This window comes from Trichechus manatus, unplaced genomic scaffold (genome assembly GCF_000243295.1).
Source record: "Trichechus manatus latirostris isolate Lorelei unplaced genomic scaffold, TriManLat1.0 scaffold00016, whole genome shotgun sequence".
Classification (NCBI taxonomy): Eukaryota; Metazoa; Chordata; class Mammalia; order Sirenia; family Trichechidae; genus Trichechus; species Trichechus manatus.
This window is the reverse complement of record NW_004443952.1, coordinates 312,783-329,330: the sequence shown is the minus strand read 5'-3', so window position 1 is coordinate 329,330 and position 16,548 is coordinate 312,783. Positions and strand designations below refer to the sequence as shown.

The 16,548-nt window shown below is 39.7% G+C and overlaps 2 protein-coding genes across 3 annotated transcripts in view; one reads left to right on the top strand and one right to left on the bottom strand.

The window, feature by feature from the left end:
• Positions 1–9,073, bottom strand: part of FBXW2 (F-box and WD repeat domain containing 2) — a 33,923-nt gene extending 24,850 nt beyond the window's left edge. Inside the window, exons 1-3 of one of the 2 annotated variants that reach the window (XM_023727347.1) lie at positions 8,612–9,073; positions 8,401–8,509; positions 2,847–3,264 (exon numbers count right to left, since the gene is read on the bottom strand). In XM_023727347.1, coding sequence (XP_023583115.1) covers positions 2,847–3,264; positions 8,401–8,509; positions 8,612–8,892 — 808 coding nt within the window. In that variant the 5' untranslated portion in view covers positions 8,893–9,073. Of the gene's footprint in view, positions 1–2,846; positions 3,357–8,400; positions 8,510–8,611 lie in introns of both variants that reach the window. The other variant, XM_012554373.1, reaches the window with a different exon arrangement.
• Positions 9,074–13,016: 3,943 nt separating this feature from the next.
• On the top strand, positions 13,017–16,548 carry B3GALT9 (beta-1,3-galactosyltransferase 9). The gene has a single exon (XM_023727346.1). It carries the CDS (start codon positions 14,028–14,030, stop codon positions 14,970–14,972), a length of 945 nt encoding a protein of 314 aa, XP_023583114.1. The 5' UTR covers positions 13,017–14,027; the 3' UTR covers positions 14,973–16,548.

The window sequence follows — 16,548 nt, the reverse complement described above, 5'->3', positions numbered from 1 at the left end:
GCACACAACAACCACCCTACTTTAATCCTAAGAGCCCAGCAAAAATGAATTCTCTTACACGCCCCAGGCTTAGCCACTTCCATACCTTTACTAATGCTAATCTTCCTACAGAATAGCCCTTACCCTGAGTCTCATCTCTAAAATCTACCCATTCTTCGAGACCCAACAAAAATACTGCTCAATTTTCCCAAATGGAAGAAATCATTCCTTGCTCTGAACAACTATAATTTTCTTCTCATACAATTCAACTATTCATTTTATCATACTTTTATAGCTATTTTTCTTATTAGACTATAAGCCATAGGTCACAATATGTCAGCTCAAGAAGTTGAATACGACCTACAAATGTGTTGTAACTGGCCTAACCACATATTTAAAAAATGTGAGTAAATACTTAGAAAATTAATACTTAAAAATCAGGCTATTTCACAAAACTCTGGGTTTGGGGCTTTTCTCAAGAAGTCAGATCTGGCAACTCTGAGCCTGAATCCCCACATGGCACTATGCCACTACAGTGGAGCAGCAGGTAATCCTCTTTAGAAAGGCAAGCGTTCTCTGATTTGCCACAGTTCGTTCACATGGAGACTTTTATTTAAGTCAGGTTACCTTCCTGATCTCTGTGTATATACTCTCTGAGCAAAGAACTGTTCTAATTCATCTGTATATGCTCTTACAATGTCTTTCACATAGTAGGCATTTCATAAATAAATATCTACTGAATGAATTAACAAAAGAGCAGAGCCTAACGGCACAAAGCACAATAGGTTTATTATCATTTCAGAAAAATATTGTAGAACAGAGTGATAACAACCTTATTCAATCTATACCATATCAATTTTTTAGCATTCACCAACTACCTCTTTGGTAATACTGTGTTACTGCACGCTCAAGGGACTAATCTGAGAGTCACTGTCCACTTACTGCCAAATTCAGGATTTCCCAATACAACCTCTTAAGTAACAAGATGACAGACACATGTATAATTCTATAACTAACACTTTTCTCACTAGTAACAACCCCAGGGATGGCTGCTATTAGAAAAATTAAACTAACGTTTTGGATCACTTTCAATAGCAGCATAATTTTCAATATGCAAACCTCATGAACTTAATCAGAATAGAGATAACAACATATAGACCCACCTAGAAAATAATCTTAAAATGCAGGGTTGGGTCCACACCTACTGTAGATATTAATTTTCCAGGCAGTTTGAGAATTCAGTGAATGTTTCCCATTTACATCTGCTCCAAGTGATTGAGGGCTTATTGCATTTCAAAAGTAAAGTTTCACCAGAAATGAAAAAAAGCTAGAGATGGTTCTAAGTACAATGAGCCAAATGCCAGTATTTATCTAAGTGCCAATGAGCTCCAAGCTCCAAGGCCACACTGCACTTTAATCTTTACAAAATACCTGCCATGGGTCACAAGGCAAAAAGGACAGGGAAAAGCTATCATCACAACTGGGAAAGAACATCAAAGTATAGAAGAACAGATGATGTTGTTTCAATAATAAGGTTTATAAGACAGGTGGTTGCAAGTGTGAAGTAACTTCAAGACGATAAACAAATAAAATCATCAAAGTGCTTATTTTATAAAACTGGCAATTTGTCCAGTATTTCAAACGATGTATCACCACATGGGACAACTGACATCCCTGATGAATGAAGAAATGCAATTTAGAAACAATCTTGAGAAATCATGCATCTCTTAACCACTTACAATATTAAAATTGAATGCTCATGAACTCTGAAGAAGAAGCAGGTTATTTAAGACTCTACTGTGAGCAAGGCATCAATTCAATCAGTCTGGAAAGAAGTAATATGAGCTATAAAATCAGACTTCTTGATCCTGTGAGTCTACTTTGAGGCTTCTGCCCAAATAAATAATTTAAGGAAAAAACTAATGTGAACAAAAATATTAATAAAATATGTACTAACATGAAAATGATATATTTCACATAATAAATAATATATTTACACAGATGAATAGTTTATATTTATTAAAAATGACAGCAATGTAGTTTAGGTAATACAAAAATGTTTATTAGAAATAATCTTGGATGAAGAAAGAATACCAAGTATATTACATACAATCTAAGTGACTAGGCACTGGGATCACTGATCAGAACTGCCTGGAGTCAACTCCCTTCATTCTCAGGTTCAAACTCTGGTAATTCTTAGAATCACAGAGTTTGAGAGCAAGAATGAAATACCTCCCTTTCCATATTTTACAGACAAGGAACAAACACAGGTTAAATAACTTATCCAAAATGATCTAACTACTTGCTGGAACTAGACACCAAATTTTTCAGTGTTTTTTCCAACAAATCATTGCTGATTAAAAAAAAGAAATAAAACTAACCAACATGGAGGACGTATAGGAAAAAAAAAAAAAACTTTAGCTTTCTGATTCACGTCTTGCTTTTAAAAAATGCCTGAATTTCTTCTTGTAAAATTTTATACAAAATTACTGCCTTCTCCAAAAAGGGACAGGAGCTGGTTGAATGGACATAGGAAATCTGGGGTGGAGAGGAGGAGTGTGCTGTCACAGTATAGGGAGAGCAGCTAGGGTCACATAGCAATTCGTGTATAAACTTTTGTATGAGAAACTGACTTGAACTGTAAACTTGCACTTAAAGCACAATTAAAAAAAAAAAAATTATTGCCTTCTCTACTTCTCTAGAGGGAAAGAAGAGGATCTGGGGGTGGGGGGAGGGAGAGTGCCATTATAGGTGTCTCATATAATCAACACCTGTCATTCTCAAGTCTGAGGAGTAGTCTACCTTTTTTTTTTAAGATTACATCCTACATAATGCAAAAATAAAAAAACAGTTCCAGCATCTCTTACCTGTACAGAGAAGTCCATCTTTGTAGTAAAGTGCATACACTCTGGCACTGTGTCCAATCAATGATGAGGTCTCAAAGGCTTTATGGTCCTCGAGTTGCTTCATTCTTAAAATAGCCTTCAAATAAACCTTCTTCCAGTGCAAAGTGTCCTGAACAGAATCATCTATCTGCCAGCCCAAATTTTTACACGCGGTCTGCCACACCTCTGTACAGGCACTTATCACCTTATTCCACTGTTTAGAGACGAGGCAGCATGTGAGTAAAGTCTGAGGATCGAGCCATTTTAACAAATAAAAACTGAGCTCCAGGGGAAGGAGTTTGAGGAAGTCCCGCTTGAGAAGAGTCTCCAGGTTATTGGAGAGATGCCTAAGCTGGACTGCCCCACTCAGACTAATCAGGTGATCCAGAGTTTCATTTTTCTGCAAGTCCGTCAGAGAAAGAAATGTAACAGAAATGTTATCAAGCCATGTCTCAAAGTCCTTTCTCTCCATAAGGTTATGGAAAAATTTACCTGTGGCACATCAAAATATTGTATTAGTTCTGCTCAAAAAGACCGTTCAAGCAAGACTGCTAACAAATGAAGTATTAAAGTTAGTATAAAAAACTTGGTATTACAACTTTATGCTTAGTTACTACATTACAATTTTAAAGTTAACACAATATTATTTATCTGAAAATTTTCCACGCACACAAAAGAAAATACATTTGAGAAAACATACTTTAACAAATCATGATCTCTGAAGAGTTAAGTCACTGAAACTTATGTTGGTATGTGTGACTTGTTCCTTTTGAAGTCTAGCACATGCTACATGCAGGAAAGATTTACAAAAGTATTCATTCATTATAAAACAGTGTATTCTACAATACACCCCCCACAATACCATTTTAAAACAATTTCCTTAATGAACTCCTTAATACACTCCATTTGGCCACTAAAGTCACAAAAAACGAGCATTAGGATATGACAACCAGAAATCAAGTCTCTGTAACCGAAGACATCAGTTATCATGCTAGACACAACCTGATTTGTCATCAAAATCAAAAAACTGACACTTGCTTTTGCAATAAATGTTCAGGCAAAAAGGTCTGAGGAGGAAAAATAAGCAGCTGTAATAAACTATGTGCCTCAGGTATTCTGGTTCTTCCAACTCTTTATAGGACTGCCTATTAGAACCAGGGCTTCAAACCAGTTCTTTAGGTTTGACCCCCTGCTGAGAACTTGCCCTTCCACCCCAGATATATGAATTAGAATCCACATTTTAACAAGATCCCCTGATTCACCTGATCTTGTTAAAATGTAGATTCTGATTCAGTATATCGGGGGTAGAAAAGCAAATTCACAGGGGGTCCAACTGGAAAGAACTGGTTGAACCCCTGGTTAGAACATGAATTACGAATTAATAAGGGCCTTATTTGGTCTACCATAGTCTGTTTTTATAAGCCTCATATAAGCTAGTGACAAACTGTTAACCATGCGCCCCAGAGAGCTATAAGGGTCCTCAGTGCTCGCAAGATCAGTACTTTTCCAAACACATCTTGCTGTCTCCCTCTCAAGTCAGATACAACTAGGAGAACCACAAGTTGGCGATAAGACCTGGGGCACTGTGCCTATCTAATTATATCACTCTCCCCTATAGGAGAATGACACATTACTCCAGGGCTAACTGGGACAAAAAAGTCTAAAAGTACCCAGTATTATACACTGAGTCAAGGTGTCAACCCATTCTTAGCAATGGGAAATAAACTAATAGAAAAGAGAAAACAAAAATAAAGCGAATCAGTAAAAACTACCTTTCCCAAGATCAGCCATGTGTTGATGTTAATGCTGGGTGACATGTAAATGGGGGTTTATTATTCTATTTTGATAGGTTAAAGAAGTTCCATGATTTAAAAAAAGAAAAATAAATTTTCTCCTAATCTCAGACTGCCACACTAATTACAAAAACTTAAGTCTTAATTAATGTGGAAGAGGAAAATAAATTCCTTTCCACACATATCATCTAGATCAGGTCTATACAAAAAGACAGATTTCTAATACCTTCAAACTTCGTTAACGTAAGGCGGGTAAGAATTATTTTCATTAACTTTCCAATATCAAATTTGGCAAGAATGTTATAAGACAAAAATCAGTCTACTTTATTAGAAGAAACCTTTTCCAATCACACCATCTGCTCTACTGTCTCACAGTTTTGGTTTCTGGACAGTGACTAGACTTCAAGTTAATACCCTTGAAGCCTCAGGGTTTGGGCTAGATAGAATTTATCAGTTTATTTTCAGGATTTACTAGGCTGCCAAAAAAAAAAATCAGTTCACCAAAGTTCTATCAGCTTATCATAAAATAACATGCCCCCTCCTTCCTCTGAATCCTAACAAACATCTCTCGATTGAAAATCTCTGCCTTTAAAAAATAATCATTGACAGCAAGACAAAAACTCTTCTATGGACATACACACAATGCTACAACAGCTAATTAATTCAGTGCAGGGATGAGGGAGAGTGTGAGCGAAGCTGCTATAACCATCCCAGTGAAAGGACCAGCTAACTCCTAACAGAATTCTTCTCCTAGCTATTTTACTTTCAGTATTCTATGGGGAATGGAGTCCAGACAAATCTCAAATGCTTGATTTTGCAAACAGTTAAGAATTCTAACAGCTGCTAGTACCACTGGTCAATTAAAAACACACACCAAAATATCTGACCTGGAATCATTTTTTAAAGGGAAAAGTGTAGGGGACTTGCTCTATTACACTGAGAAGTGCTAACCACACATGTGTAGTAGAAATGCTTGCATTTATGTGAACTGGATTGCGATTTCATTGGCCACAAGGCAAATTTATAATTACCATTAAAACATTATCAGGGTTATCTTGCTTTCTATCATTTACGAAATAACTAAGAGACATCCTATAACAAGCCAAATTAATGTGCCCATACCACTGAAGATTATGGGGCAAGCTTTCCAATGAGCACCTTTCCAAAAACCCAAGCATTTCCAAGATTTACATATTCTCCTAACTCCTAGTAAGAATTTCTTTTCCAACTCTAACATTAGAGATTGTCCTCTAAGCTGCTCAACCCCATAAGGGGAAGTTGTTTTCCAGTTCTTCATCTCTGACTGCTGTGAAAAAAGGCATCTTATTTAAATAAAGTCCATTAATTCCACAGAATATACTATTTTAAAAAGTTTTCACTTTTCTGAAAGAATTAACTGACTTTGGAGAGGACAACAAATGAGGCTACTGTGACTTTATTAAGGTCACAGTCTAAACTAAACTCTTGCAGAAAGTCTCTATGAATGTTTTGTACTGGCGGCACAAGTCCCAAGGGTAAAACCACAGGAAGTGAGAGACTTCAATTCAGCATGAGGAGGAGCTTTCAAATCATCAGAGCTTTCCAACAATGGAATGAATAGCTGCCTCCAAAGTGGTGAGCTTCCCATAACTGGGGACAGCCAAGAACAGCTGGATACAGAGGTGGAATGGAGTAAATGAAAATGCTATGGAATCAGTCAAATCTTAACATTGATTCAGTCACTTCCAATGTGATCATGGGCACGTTCAACTAACTTCTAAGCTTCAGTTTTGTCACTGGTAAAATGGAAGCTATCGCCCATCTTAAGGACTGTGAGAATCAGAAATAAAACAGAGACATGCTTAGCACAGTACCCAGTCTAGAGTACCTTAGTAGTTTCTGTTAGTCTTATTATTATGAATACCTGGCAGGAAAGCTTTTTAAGGCACTGAAGCTTAGGCTGATGGAGTAGACGAGATGACCACTAACATCCTTTTCAACCCTATGATTTTATAATGAAGTTTCTCTTAAAGCTGCTTAAAAATACCAGCAAGTAGAACTTACCCGGAAAAAAATTCAAGGGCTCAAACTTATGGGGAGTTTAATTTTATGATTAAGTGTAGTTATTGACTTGAGGCTATAATTTCCCACTCAGTGCATTTATCTCTTCACCCTACCCAGACCTCCTACTGTCTTGCCTGTTTTTTCCCCCAACCTCAGACTAAACACTAAACTTGCCTTCTTGCCCTCAATATTAAGAATCACAAAGCTTTGAGGGAATATGTGGTGGAATGGAAAGACTCCTAAACTGGGACTTGTAAGACCTGGATTTTGCCTCTGGTTCTGCCATTAACTCTCCATGTGTCCTTAGGCAACTCTCAGATTTGTATTCGCTTTAAAGCCTAAAAAAAGTCCAACCATACCAGTTGCCATGGAGTTGATTCCGACTGATGGCAACCCCATGTATGCAGAGTAGCAGTGCGCTCCATAGGGTTTTCAATGGCTGTGACCTTTTGGAAGTAGATCGCCAAGTCTCTGGGTGGATCTGGATCCCCAACCTTTCATTTAGTAGTGGAGTGCTTAGCCATTTGCACCACCCTAGGACTCCCTAAAGCCTAAAATACTACAGATAAAGGTTGCCTCACTAGATCTTCACAATCCTATGAAAGGTATTATCATTTCTCTTAACTGATAAATGAGAAAATCTAAGGCTCAAGAAGTGGAATGACTTTCCCAGAGTCCTACAGGAGGTGGCAAGCTCAATACCTCATTCCCTGTCCCCCCTCAGAAAAAAACAAAAACAAAAAACCTGTATCTCTAAGTATTATTAGATACATGATATTCTGAATAAAACAGTTTGAAGTGTTTTCCCCTCCTCCATCAGGACCTGGCTTTGTCAAGAATGAAAGCAGACTTTTTTTTTCTTTGGCGGGGGGAGGTGGGCTCAATCTTCTCTCTCTTTTCTTATCAAGCATAATCAGTAATTAAGAACAGAAACTTTGAAAATGCATATATAACCTATGAACTTAAAATAGCTTTTAAATATTTAAGAAACTAGTAACAGTAGTTGCCTCCAGAGAGAACTGGAGAGCCGAGGAACAGGAGGGTGACGGGGTCCTTCTTACTGTGTCTCTTTTTTAAATTTCAAATTATGTGTATATACTATTAAAAAATCACTTTTAGCTTTAAGATGAATAAAAATGTTTTGAAAGAATACAAATAATGTCTGCAAAATATGACTTTGCAGCTCCACTTGTTGCTGGGTGCTCTTGAGCAAATCACCTATCTCATGCCCACTGTTCTCACTTGTAAAACAGCATGACCGACAAGGGTTTTTGTGAGGATTAAATAGGATAATGCGTGTGAAGTGTTTAGCACAGTACCTGGCACACTGTAAGCCTACAATAAATGCCAGCTACAATTATTATTTAGCATTAATATTGTTATTTTTGCTTTACTTCAAGCAGCACCCTACATACATACACACCTGTTTCCATGGTATACCTATAATTATGGCGCAGTCCCTCACATTAGTACAGCGCTTTCTACTTCATAAATCACCTCTCCACACTTCATCTTTCAAACTCAAGGCAGCCCTGGGGCATTACTGTCAACTCATTTCTCAGATAAGGAAACTGAGGCAGTAGGACGCAGTAACTCCGATACTCAATTCTCCCATCTCTAAAATGAACTCCAGAGCCCTTCAACCCGCTGGTCGTCTCTAGGTCCCCTGTTCCCTGAGCCATGTTCCGCGCGGCACTGACCTGAGCGAGTGCCCCGCGGCCCGGGACCTCGCGCCGGGCACACACCGACTGGGCGCGATCGGGCCGCCAGAGCCTCGAAGCGGCCGGGTCAGCTCCGCAGCCATGGCGCCTGCAGGGTGAGAAAGACGAACAGTAGAGGTACGGGAGTCAGCTGAGATCCTCGCACCGAACAGCCCCTTCTCCGCCCCCGGCCCTGCCTTTAAATGCATACCTGAACGTGCGGCCACTGCTCCAGGTCCGCAACCTCACAGGGGAGCGGCTTCCGGCGCTACTTGCGTCATCTCCGCGCGTCCCCTCGCCCCAAGGCGCCTGGAGGAAGTCGCTGCACTTCCGGCCCCCTCCCCTAGTGGGAAGCGGGAGAGCCAAAGACAGCGTAGAGAAGCGGAGCACGCGCAGTACGGCCGTCAATGAGCTTTGATCTGGGGAACTCTGAACAAAAGCTCTTTTTCCTGCAGTGTATTCACATTTATCCAGGGCGTTCATGTCCCTCATCCAATCTGATTTTACATCAACTCTGTAGCACTCTTTGTTATTATCCACGCTTTACGGAGGAGAGGGAGCTATTGCTTAGAGAAGTTGAGAGAAGTGTCCAAAGTCAAAACCCGGTTAAGCACCTGGTGGCGCAGTAGTTAAGAGCTGCGCTGCTAACCAAGAGGTCAGCAGTTCGAATCCACCAGCCGCTCCTTTGGAAACCCTGTGGGGCAGTTTGGTTTATGTCCTAGACAGAGCAGTGGTTAAAGGCGTGCGGCTACTAACTGAAAAGTTGGCTGTTGGAACCCACCAGCTGCTCAGCGGGAGAAAGATGTGGTAGTCAGCTTCCCTAAAGATTTACAGCCTTGAAAACCCTATGGGGCAGTTCTACTCTGTCCTGTAGGATGGCTATGAGTTGGAATTGACTCAACGGCAACGGGTATATAAGTCCCAGACAAGGAGAACTGGTGGCACAGTGGATAAGCGCTCGGCCCCTAACCAAAAGGTTGACAGAACCCACCAGCAGCTCAGCGGAAGAAAGATGTGGCAGTCTGCTTCTGTAAATGGTGGTGGTGGTGATGTGTGCCGTGGGATGGATTCCGATTCATAGCGACCCTATGGGACAATAGAACTGCCCCAGAGGGTTTCCAAGGAGCGACTGGTGAATTCGAACTGCCGACTTTTCGGTTAGCAGCCTGAGCTCTTAACCACTTTACAGCCTTGGAAACCCTATGGAGCAGTTCTCTGTCCTGTAGGGTAGCTATAAGTTGGAATCGACTAGACAGCAATCAGTTATGTTCCAGACACTGTTCTAGGAGCTAGGGTTAGTGAACAAAACGCACAAAAACCCCTGACCACCTGGGTCTTAGATCCTTGTGGGGGTTGGCAAACAGATAAAACAAATAACTAAACAAGCCAGGGTGCAAGCCTTAGGAAGTGCTAAGTAAACAAATTAAGCAAGGTGAGGGTCAGAGGAGAGGGAGAAAAAAGGGAGTCAGATGATCTTGATTTGAATTGCAGCTCTTCCACTCTCTGGCTGTGACCTTTGCCTGGTTACTTAACCTCTCTGGCTTTATTTTCCTCATTGAATAACAATTATACATATCCTTATCAAAAATTCAAAACCAAACCTGTTTCCTTCAAGTCAATTCTGACTTATAGTGACTGAGGATTAAGGGAGATAAAGCATGTGAATATTTTAGCATCAAGAACTAAAACTGTGCTTATTATGTGCCAGGCCCTCTTCTAGGCACATTTTATGTATTATCTCACTCAATTCCCACAACAATCCTACAGGATAGTTACTATTATGAGACCCATTTTTAGAGATGGGGAAACTGAGGCCAAAAAATGTTTAGACATCTTGCCTAAGGTCATAGTAATTGGCTGGCATAGGATTTCAACACAGGCCAACTTCATAGTGCAATATAGTTTGAACCTTTCACGGACAAAGAAACCAAATTGTGTAAGCTTAAGCCCACAGGAGATCCAGGAGCAAAGTTTATGACTCTAAAAAATGAAAAGAAAATTGCAAAATAGAGATTTGTGTTTAAATACCTACAAGACCAATTTAATTATTAAATTTTACATGTTAAAAATTTTCTTTCATTTGAATGGATTTTTTGGTTAAATTTTCCCATTTTTAAAAAATTTTCAAGTTTGCATAATGGCTGTCAAGAAAGCATAAGACCAAAAAAAAAAAAAAAAGCATAGCCAACTTTAATGAGTTATTGCTAGGCAAATATGTAACTTCAAAAACCGCTGTAACTGGCAGGTAGGAAGATCAACATGTGAAAAGAAAAAGAGGAAATATAGACTGGCACCAGAACAGAATGTACAACTGCTTATGTCACAGGTACATGAAAATATGTTGCATTCTGTTTTTTTTCTTGAAATAAACTTTCTGGTAGAAACTGTGTTTGGGATAATCCCTTCATGTATATGCTCCAGGAAAAAGGCAAACATCAAATGCTTAGTTTCTTCAATTCAGGCCAAAGTGGACTACATGTTGTTTTTCATTTTGAGATTAATTTGCCTGGGGGAGGTAGTTTGGATGTCTTAAAATTGATTTAGTAAGGTTCTTGCACATCCTACTAGTGAGCAGGAACTACTCCAATTGTTCAGTTTCTTGAGATGCACTCTGTGGAGCAGTGAATTACTTCTAGCCATAGTCTTTGTAACTCCCACCAAAAGACTGGGTGTGGCTATGCAAATGAGGTACTTATGGCACACCGGGGATTGGGTAGCTTGCTAATAATGTAAATAAGGTGCATGGCACCCTTGGGGGGGGGGACCATGCAAATAAGGTGTATGGAACCCTAACAAGGGGATTGGCAGTTTTGCCATCCCACTAGGCTTAAAATGAGCCATCCCAGAGGCAGGAAAGGAGGATTTCACCACCACCAAGGAAGAAGAACCAGGAGTGCAGCATGTCTTTTGGACCTGGGATTCCTGTGCTGAGAACCTCCTAGATCCATGAGAGACAGAGACAGAACTGTAACACCAGAGATGGCAAGAAATGGTGAGAAGTAGAGACAACAGAACCAGGAGACAGGCAGGAGACAGTGCAGTGGGGTTCCTAGCTCATGGAAAGAGAAAACTGAGCACCTTTAGGCAGGAGCCTTGCTGGTGGAGTGAGGTGCTTCAGGGCACTTGGCAACGGAGCTAGGCTCCTTAACCCACCGAGCGAAAAGAGCTGAGTGCCTTCGGGCTGAGGCTTGCTGGCTGAGTGGGGTTCCTCTGGGCACTTATTGGCAGAGCTAAAACAGCTTTGTAACACTTGCCGGAGCTGGGCAGAGGCCAAGGGGCCAGAGAGAGGTGTGCCTTCAGGCAAGGTTGAGAAGAGGCTGTCCTGTTTGAAGAACTGTATCCTAAGCATTCCTGAACCTGAATTGTAACCTGTTACTTCCCTAATAAAACCCATAATCGTGAGTACTGTCCTGTGAGTTGTGTGTGGCCATTGCAACAAATTACAGAACCCAGCAGAAAAGTAGACAGTGTCATGGGAAGAATGGATGGTGTCAGAGTTGGTACAAAGGTTGGAGGGTGGAGGCAGGTCTGACCTCCACCTCATAGGAATCAGCCTTGGGCTGTTGATCTTGATTCTCCCTCCCTCCCCACCGTCAAGTTAGAGGAGGTCAGACACCCCCCCACCCCCACCCCATGCCATTTTTACATAGTCCAAAGCACACTATATGGCATTTCTCCTTGTGTGATGATGCTGTGGAGAGGTGATGTCGATGAACTGTTTTTTGAGCTCCCACACATGCTTCCCTAGGATCTCAACATAAAACAAGGGGTCAATTTCACGAGGTACATAAGGTTGGAAGCATGTGAAGAGGTTTGCTTATTCTATTCATTGTTCTGGATTAACTCTAGCTGTAATACGATCAACACTTGCTCTCATACGCAGCCTTCAGGTATTCTGGGACAAAAGCTCAGGTTGATTGGCAAGAAACCTTATCCTTAAAGTTTCAGGCACAAAGTTTTTTACTTCAATTGCTGTTAGACTGGAGTGATCCTGAGATACATCTGGGCATAATTTTCCATCTGGACTTAATTTCCAAAGCCCTGAAACTGCTCACAGTCAACATGCAGGTAAGTTTCTTATAATATTTGAAGCATTTGGTATCTATTAAAATAGGCTTTGAGGAGGCTGAATTTTCTTCTGTGTGCAAATCATCAGCACTGAGAAAATGGAAAGTTCAGACCACAAATGCAGGAGTTTGTTTTGTTGTTGTTTTTCTGTTAAATGGACAAAGAAAAGTAAAGATGGGAGTGAAGATTCTCCCGTGGTTAAGAGTGAGCTTTGGAATCTGAGACTTGATTTCAAATCATAGCCCTACTCCTTTACTCACTGTGTGATCTTGGGCAAATTATTAAGCCACTAACCACTAAGTTGATAAGCTTAATTTTGAAGACAACTCATCTCAAAAGGATATTACCAGGGCTAAGTGAGTTAAGGCAGGTAAAGTGCTTAGCATAAATTCCTGACACATAGCAAGTGCTCAATAAGAGAGAACTATTATGAAAAGGTACCTCTGGGTGGCACAAACGGTTTGTACTTGGTTACTATCTGGAAGGTTGGCGATTCAAATCCACCCAGTGACGCTGTGCAAGAAAGTTCTGGTGATCTCGTTCCATAAAATAAGTCATTGAAAATCATATGGAGCGCAGTTCTACTCTGAAACATATGGGGTCACCATGAGTCAGAATTGACTCAATGGCAACAGAAGTTATTATAAAAGGCTTTGTTGTTCAAAGCTCCAATAAATATGGATTTAATCCCTTTAATGTTCCTTCATTCTTTTATTTTACAACCCTGCGTATGCCCTTCCAGAGGGAAAGTTTCTAGCTCCTTTGATGAGGTAGAGTAAGCTTGATAGATTGGTGTTAGACCTCTGGTGCTATACAAATAGCAGGAATCTAACTATATGGACAGATATGTCAAGTGGATTAGGGAACATTGTCAAAACAGATTGTGGTTTTGTATTAAATTGGAAAGTCATACTGGAAGAATATAAATGATTGATAGTAGCTGGTGTGCAGTAGCCAATAAAAGCCACCACTGCATGGAAAAATAGCCCTTGACGTTTGTAACTGGAGAATAAATCACTCCAAATGCTTCAATTCCAGAAAGAACATTGAATATTTTCCTATAGCCTTTTATCATAATGCCGCTTATTATTTTACATCCATGTGTCTGTGTCTGATTCCTCTGTTTCTCCAGTTTCTAATACAGTGCCTTGTACATATAAATAGGTTTTCATGCAAACAAGCAAGCAATCAACCAACATTTTCTCAGTGTCCAATTTGTGCCAGTTACCGAACTCAACATGGAAAAGAGTCAGACATGATGCCTGTTGTCCAAGAGACCAGGATCTAGTGGAAGAGACAATAATAATAATAAATAATAATAAACACTTAAAATATACTGCTAAGTGCTGTAATAGTGGTACATATAGAGTTCACAGGGGGCAAAGACAGGAATGGAAATGTTTGAACGAACATGTTCTTTCTTCATTTAGGTGACATTCTGCAGGCTTCGAACTCACCAGTGGTGTTTCATTCTGTTTAATGTCATCCTACTTCATGCCTTATTTTTTGGGGCTGACTTTGTGGAAGAATACTTTTTGCATTCGTTGCCGTACGTAGATATGAAAGTTCTTGAAATTAAGGATGAAGCAAGAAAATTGAACGTGAAACCCCTAAGAAGCAATCTCTCCAAATATTATATCCTGAGCCAGTCGGAGGTGTGTAAAGGGAAGAACATTTTCTTGCTCTCTCTCATCTTCAGTAGCCCAGGAAATGGGACAAGGCGGGACCTCATCAGGAAAACCTGGGGTAACATGACCAGTGTCCAAGGGCACTCCATTCTCACACTATTTGCTTTGGGAATGCCTCTTTTGGTAACTACTCAACAAGAGATAGATAAAGAGTCCCATAATAATAATGATATAATTGAAGGAATCTTCTTGGACACTTCTGAGAACCAAACCCTGAAGATCATTGCCATGACACAGTGGGCTGTAACCTTCTGTCCTAATGCCCTGTTCATTCTCAAGGTTGAAGAAGAGATATTTGTCGATCTACCAACCTTGGTGGACTATCTTCTCAATCTGAAAGAACGCCTCGAGGAGATCTATGTAGGAAGAGTTATCCATCAGGATACACCGAATAGAGACCCTCGTAACCAAGAATTTGTTCCTCTTAATGAGTACCCAGGAAAGTACTACCCAAATTACTGCAGTGGTGAGGCCTTTATAATGTCCCAGGATGTGACTTGGATGATGTATGTAGTTTTCAAAGAAGTACCCATTATGGTACCCGCGGATGTGTTTGTAGGAATTTGTGCTAAGTTCATTGGCCTTATACCCATCCACAGTTCAAGGTTTTCTGGGAAAAAGCACATCAGCTACAACAGATGTTGCTATAAATTCATTTTCACATCCTCAGAAACTACAGATGCTGAAATGTCCCTGGCATGGAAAGAAATTAATGATGGAAAAGAACGTACACTGTTTGAGACTTACTACGGCCTTATATCCTGCAAACTTCTGACATATCTTGACAGTTTTAAACATTCCATATGGGCACCATAAAAAATAATGCCATGTATTTTGGTGAGTAGGATTTCTGTTTTTCTTACATGTCTATTCATTTTAAATTACCTTCTACCCTGCTACAGAAAGCATCCTCCTTCCTCGGGTTTTATAGCTTCTCTGAATCTTTAATTGTAGTTAAAAAGTTGTAAAATGTTCTTAGTGCTCTGATGTACTAGATCTTATTGATATCTCAATTTTAAGGAATTTGTATTCGTGTAGCACAATTCTTTTCAAAATAAAACCTTTCAGAAAAGGGAAAGCATTAAATTTAATTTTAACCAAAAGTCTTGTTTCTCTTTACAATTAAATAGTGAATATTCTTTATCGTATTTCATGGAACTGTTATGTCTCAGTGATAGCCACGGTAACTGATTTTTGAGAATCCTCAGAATGAAAGAAAAACACTAAATATGACATTTTTATAACAGAATGTTAATTTTGCTTGTAAGCAGGAAATATTTTAGTAATCTGAGTGATGGAACTGAACTTCATTTCAAAGTATTAGCCACCTAGTACATACTAACTTAAACCTCACTAGTGTAGTGGCTTGGATCTCTAACTTTTTGTATTAACAACTTTCATCAAGTCCTATAATTAGGCACTGCTTCACAGATGGGGCACAGCAAGTTCACATTCCATATGATGTACATACTGTTATTTCTCTTGTACAATTGGGCACAAGATCAGTGGTTGCCGTTTTGTGGTTCCTGGCATTTTAGGTGTCGCCCCAAACAACGCACCTTCCAAAACAAGACACTTACTAGCAAATTTTTGGATATGCTACTAAACCTTACTGAGCCTGTTTATGAACAAAATCAACCCTGTAGGGTTGATGAACTAAAGGATATATATCAAGTGCTTAGCACTGGATTTGGCCCATAGTAAGTATTCAATTAAGAGGAAGAGGCAGAATTTAAAAACATATGTTCTGAGTTAAACAGCCAAGGTTCAAATCTTGGCTCCACTTATTAGCTGTGTGACATTGGGCAAGTTCCTTAACTTTGCCATGCCTTGGTCTCATCTGTAAACAAGGTACGAACAGTACCTAACTCCTGGGAATGTGAGGACAACAACATGAGTCAATACATAAAAAGCTCTTACAACAATGCCTGGCACACAGTAAATGCTCAGTAAGTGTTGGCCATTATTATCTACAAAAATATGTCCAAGTAACAAAACGGGAACACATTTTACACCCTCTCAAAAAGCCAGGTTAATATTCTGGTCCTGGGCTGTGTGACCTGTAGAGAAGTTACTTCTCAGTCTTGGTATCTTCATTTACAAAATGATACTTTACTTGTACAACTGTTATGAGAATAAAATGAGAAAACGTATGCCAATTGCCTAGCATAAAGTAAGTGCTAAGAAATGGTAGCTATGATTAGTAATATTAAGTAATTTGCAATTTCTCCCTTCAAATATTAGACTTGGGCCATAATGAATCACTTGTAGTACCCTAAACATGTTTTCATGTCTGTACCTGCTGTTTCCTCTGCTTACTATGTGAAACCAAAACCCATTGCCATTGAGTTGATTCCAACTCATGGTAACCCCATGTGTTTCAGAGTAGAAC

Coding starts and splice junctions, on each gene's coding strand:
- B3GALT9 (XM_023727346.1), top strand. CDS start 14,028: ATGAAAGTTCTTGAAATTAAGGATGAAGCAAGAAAATTGAACGTGAAA.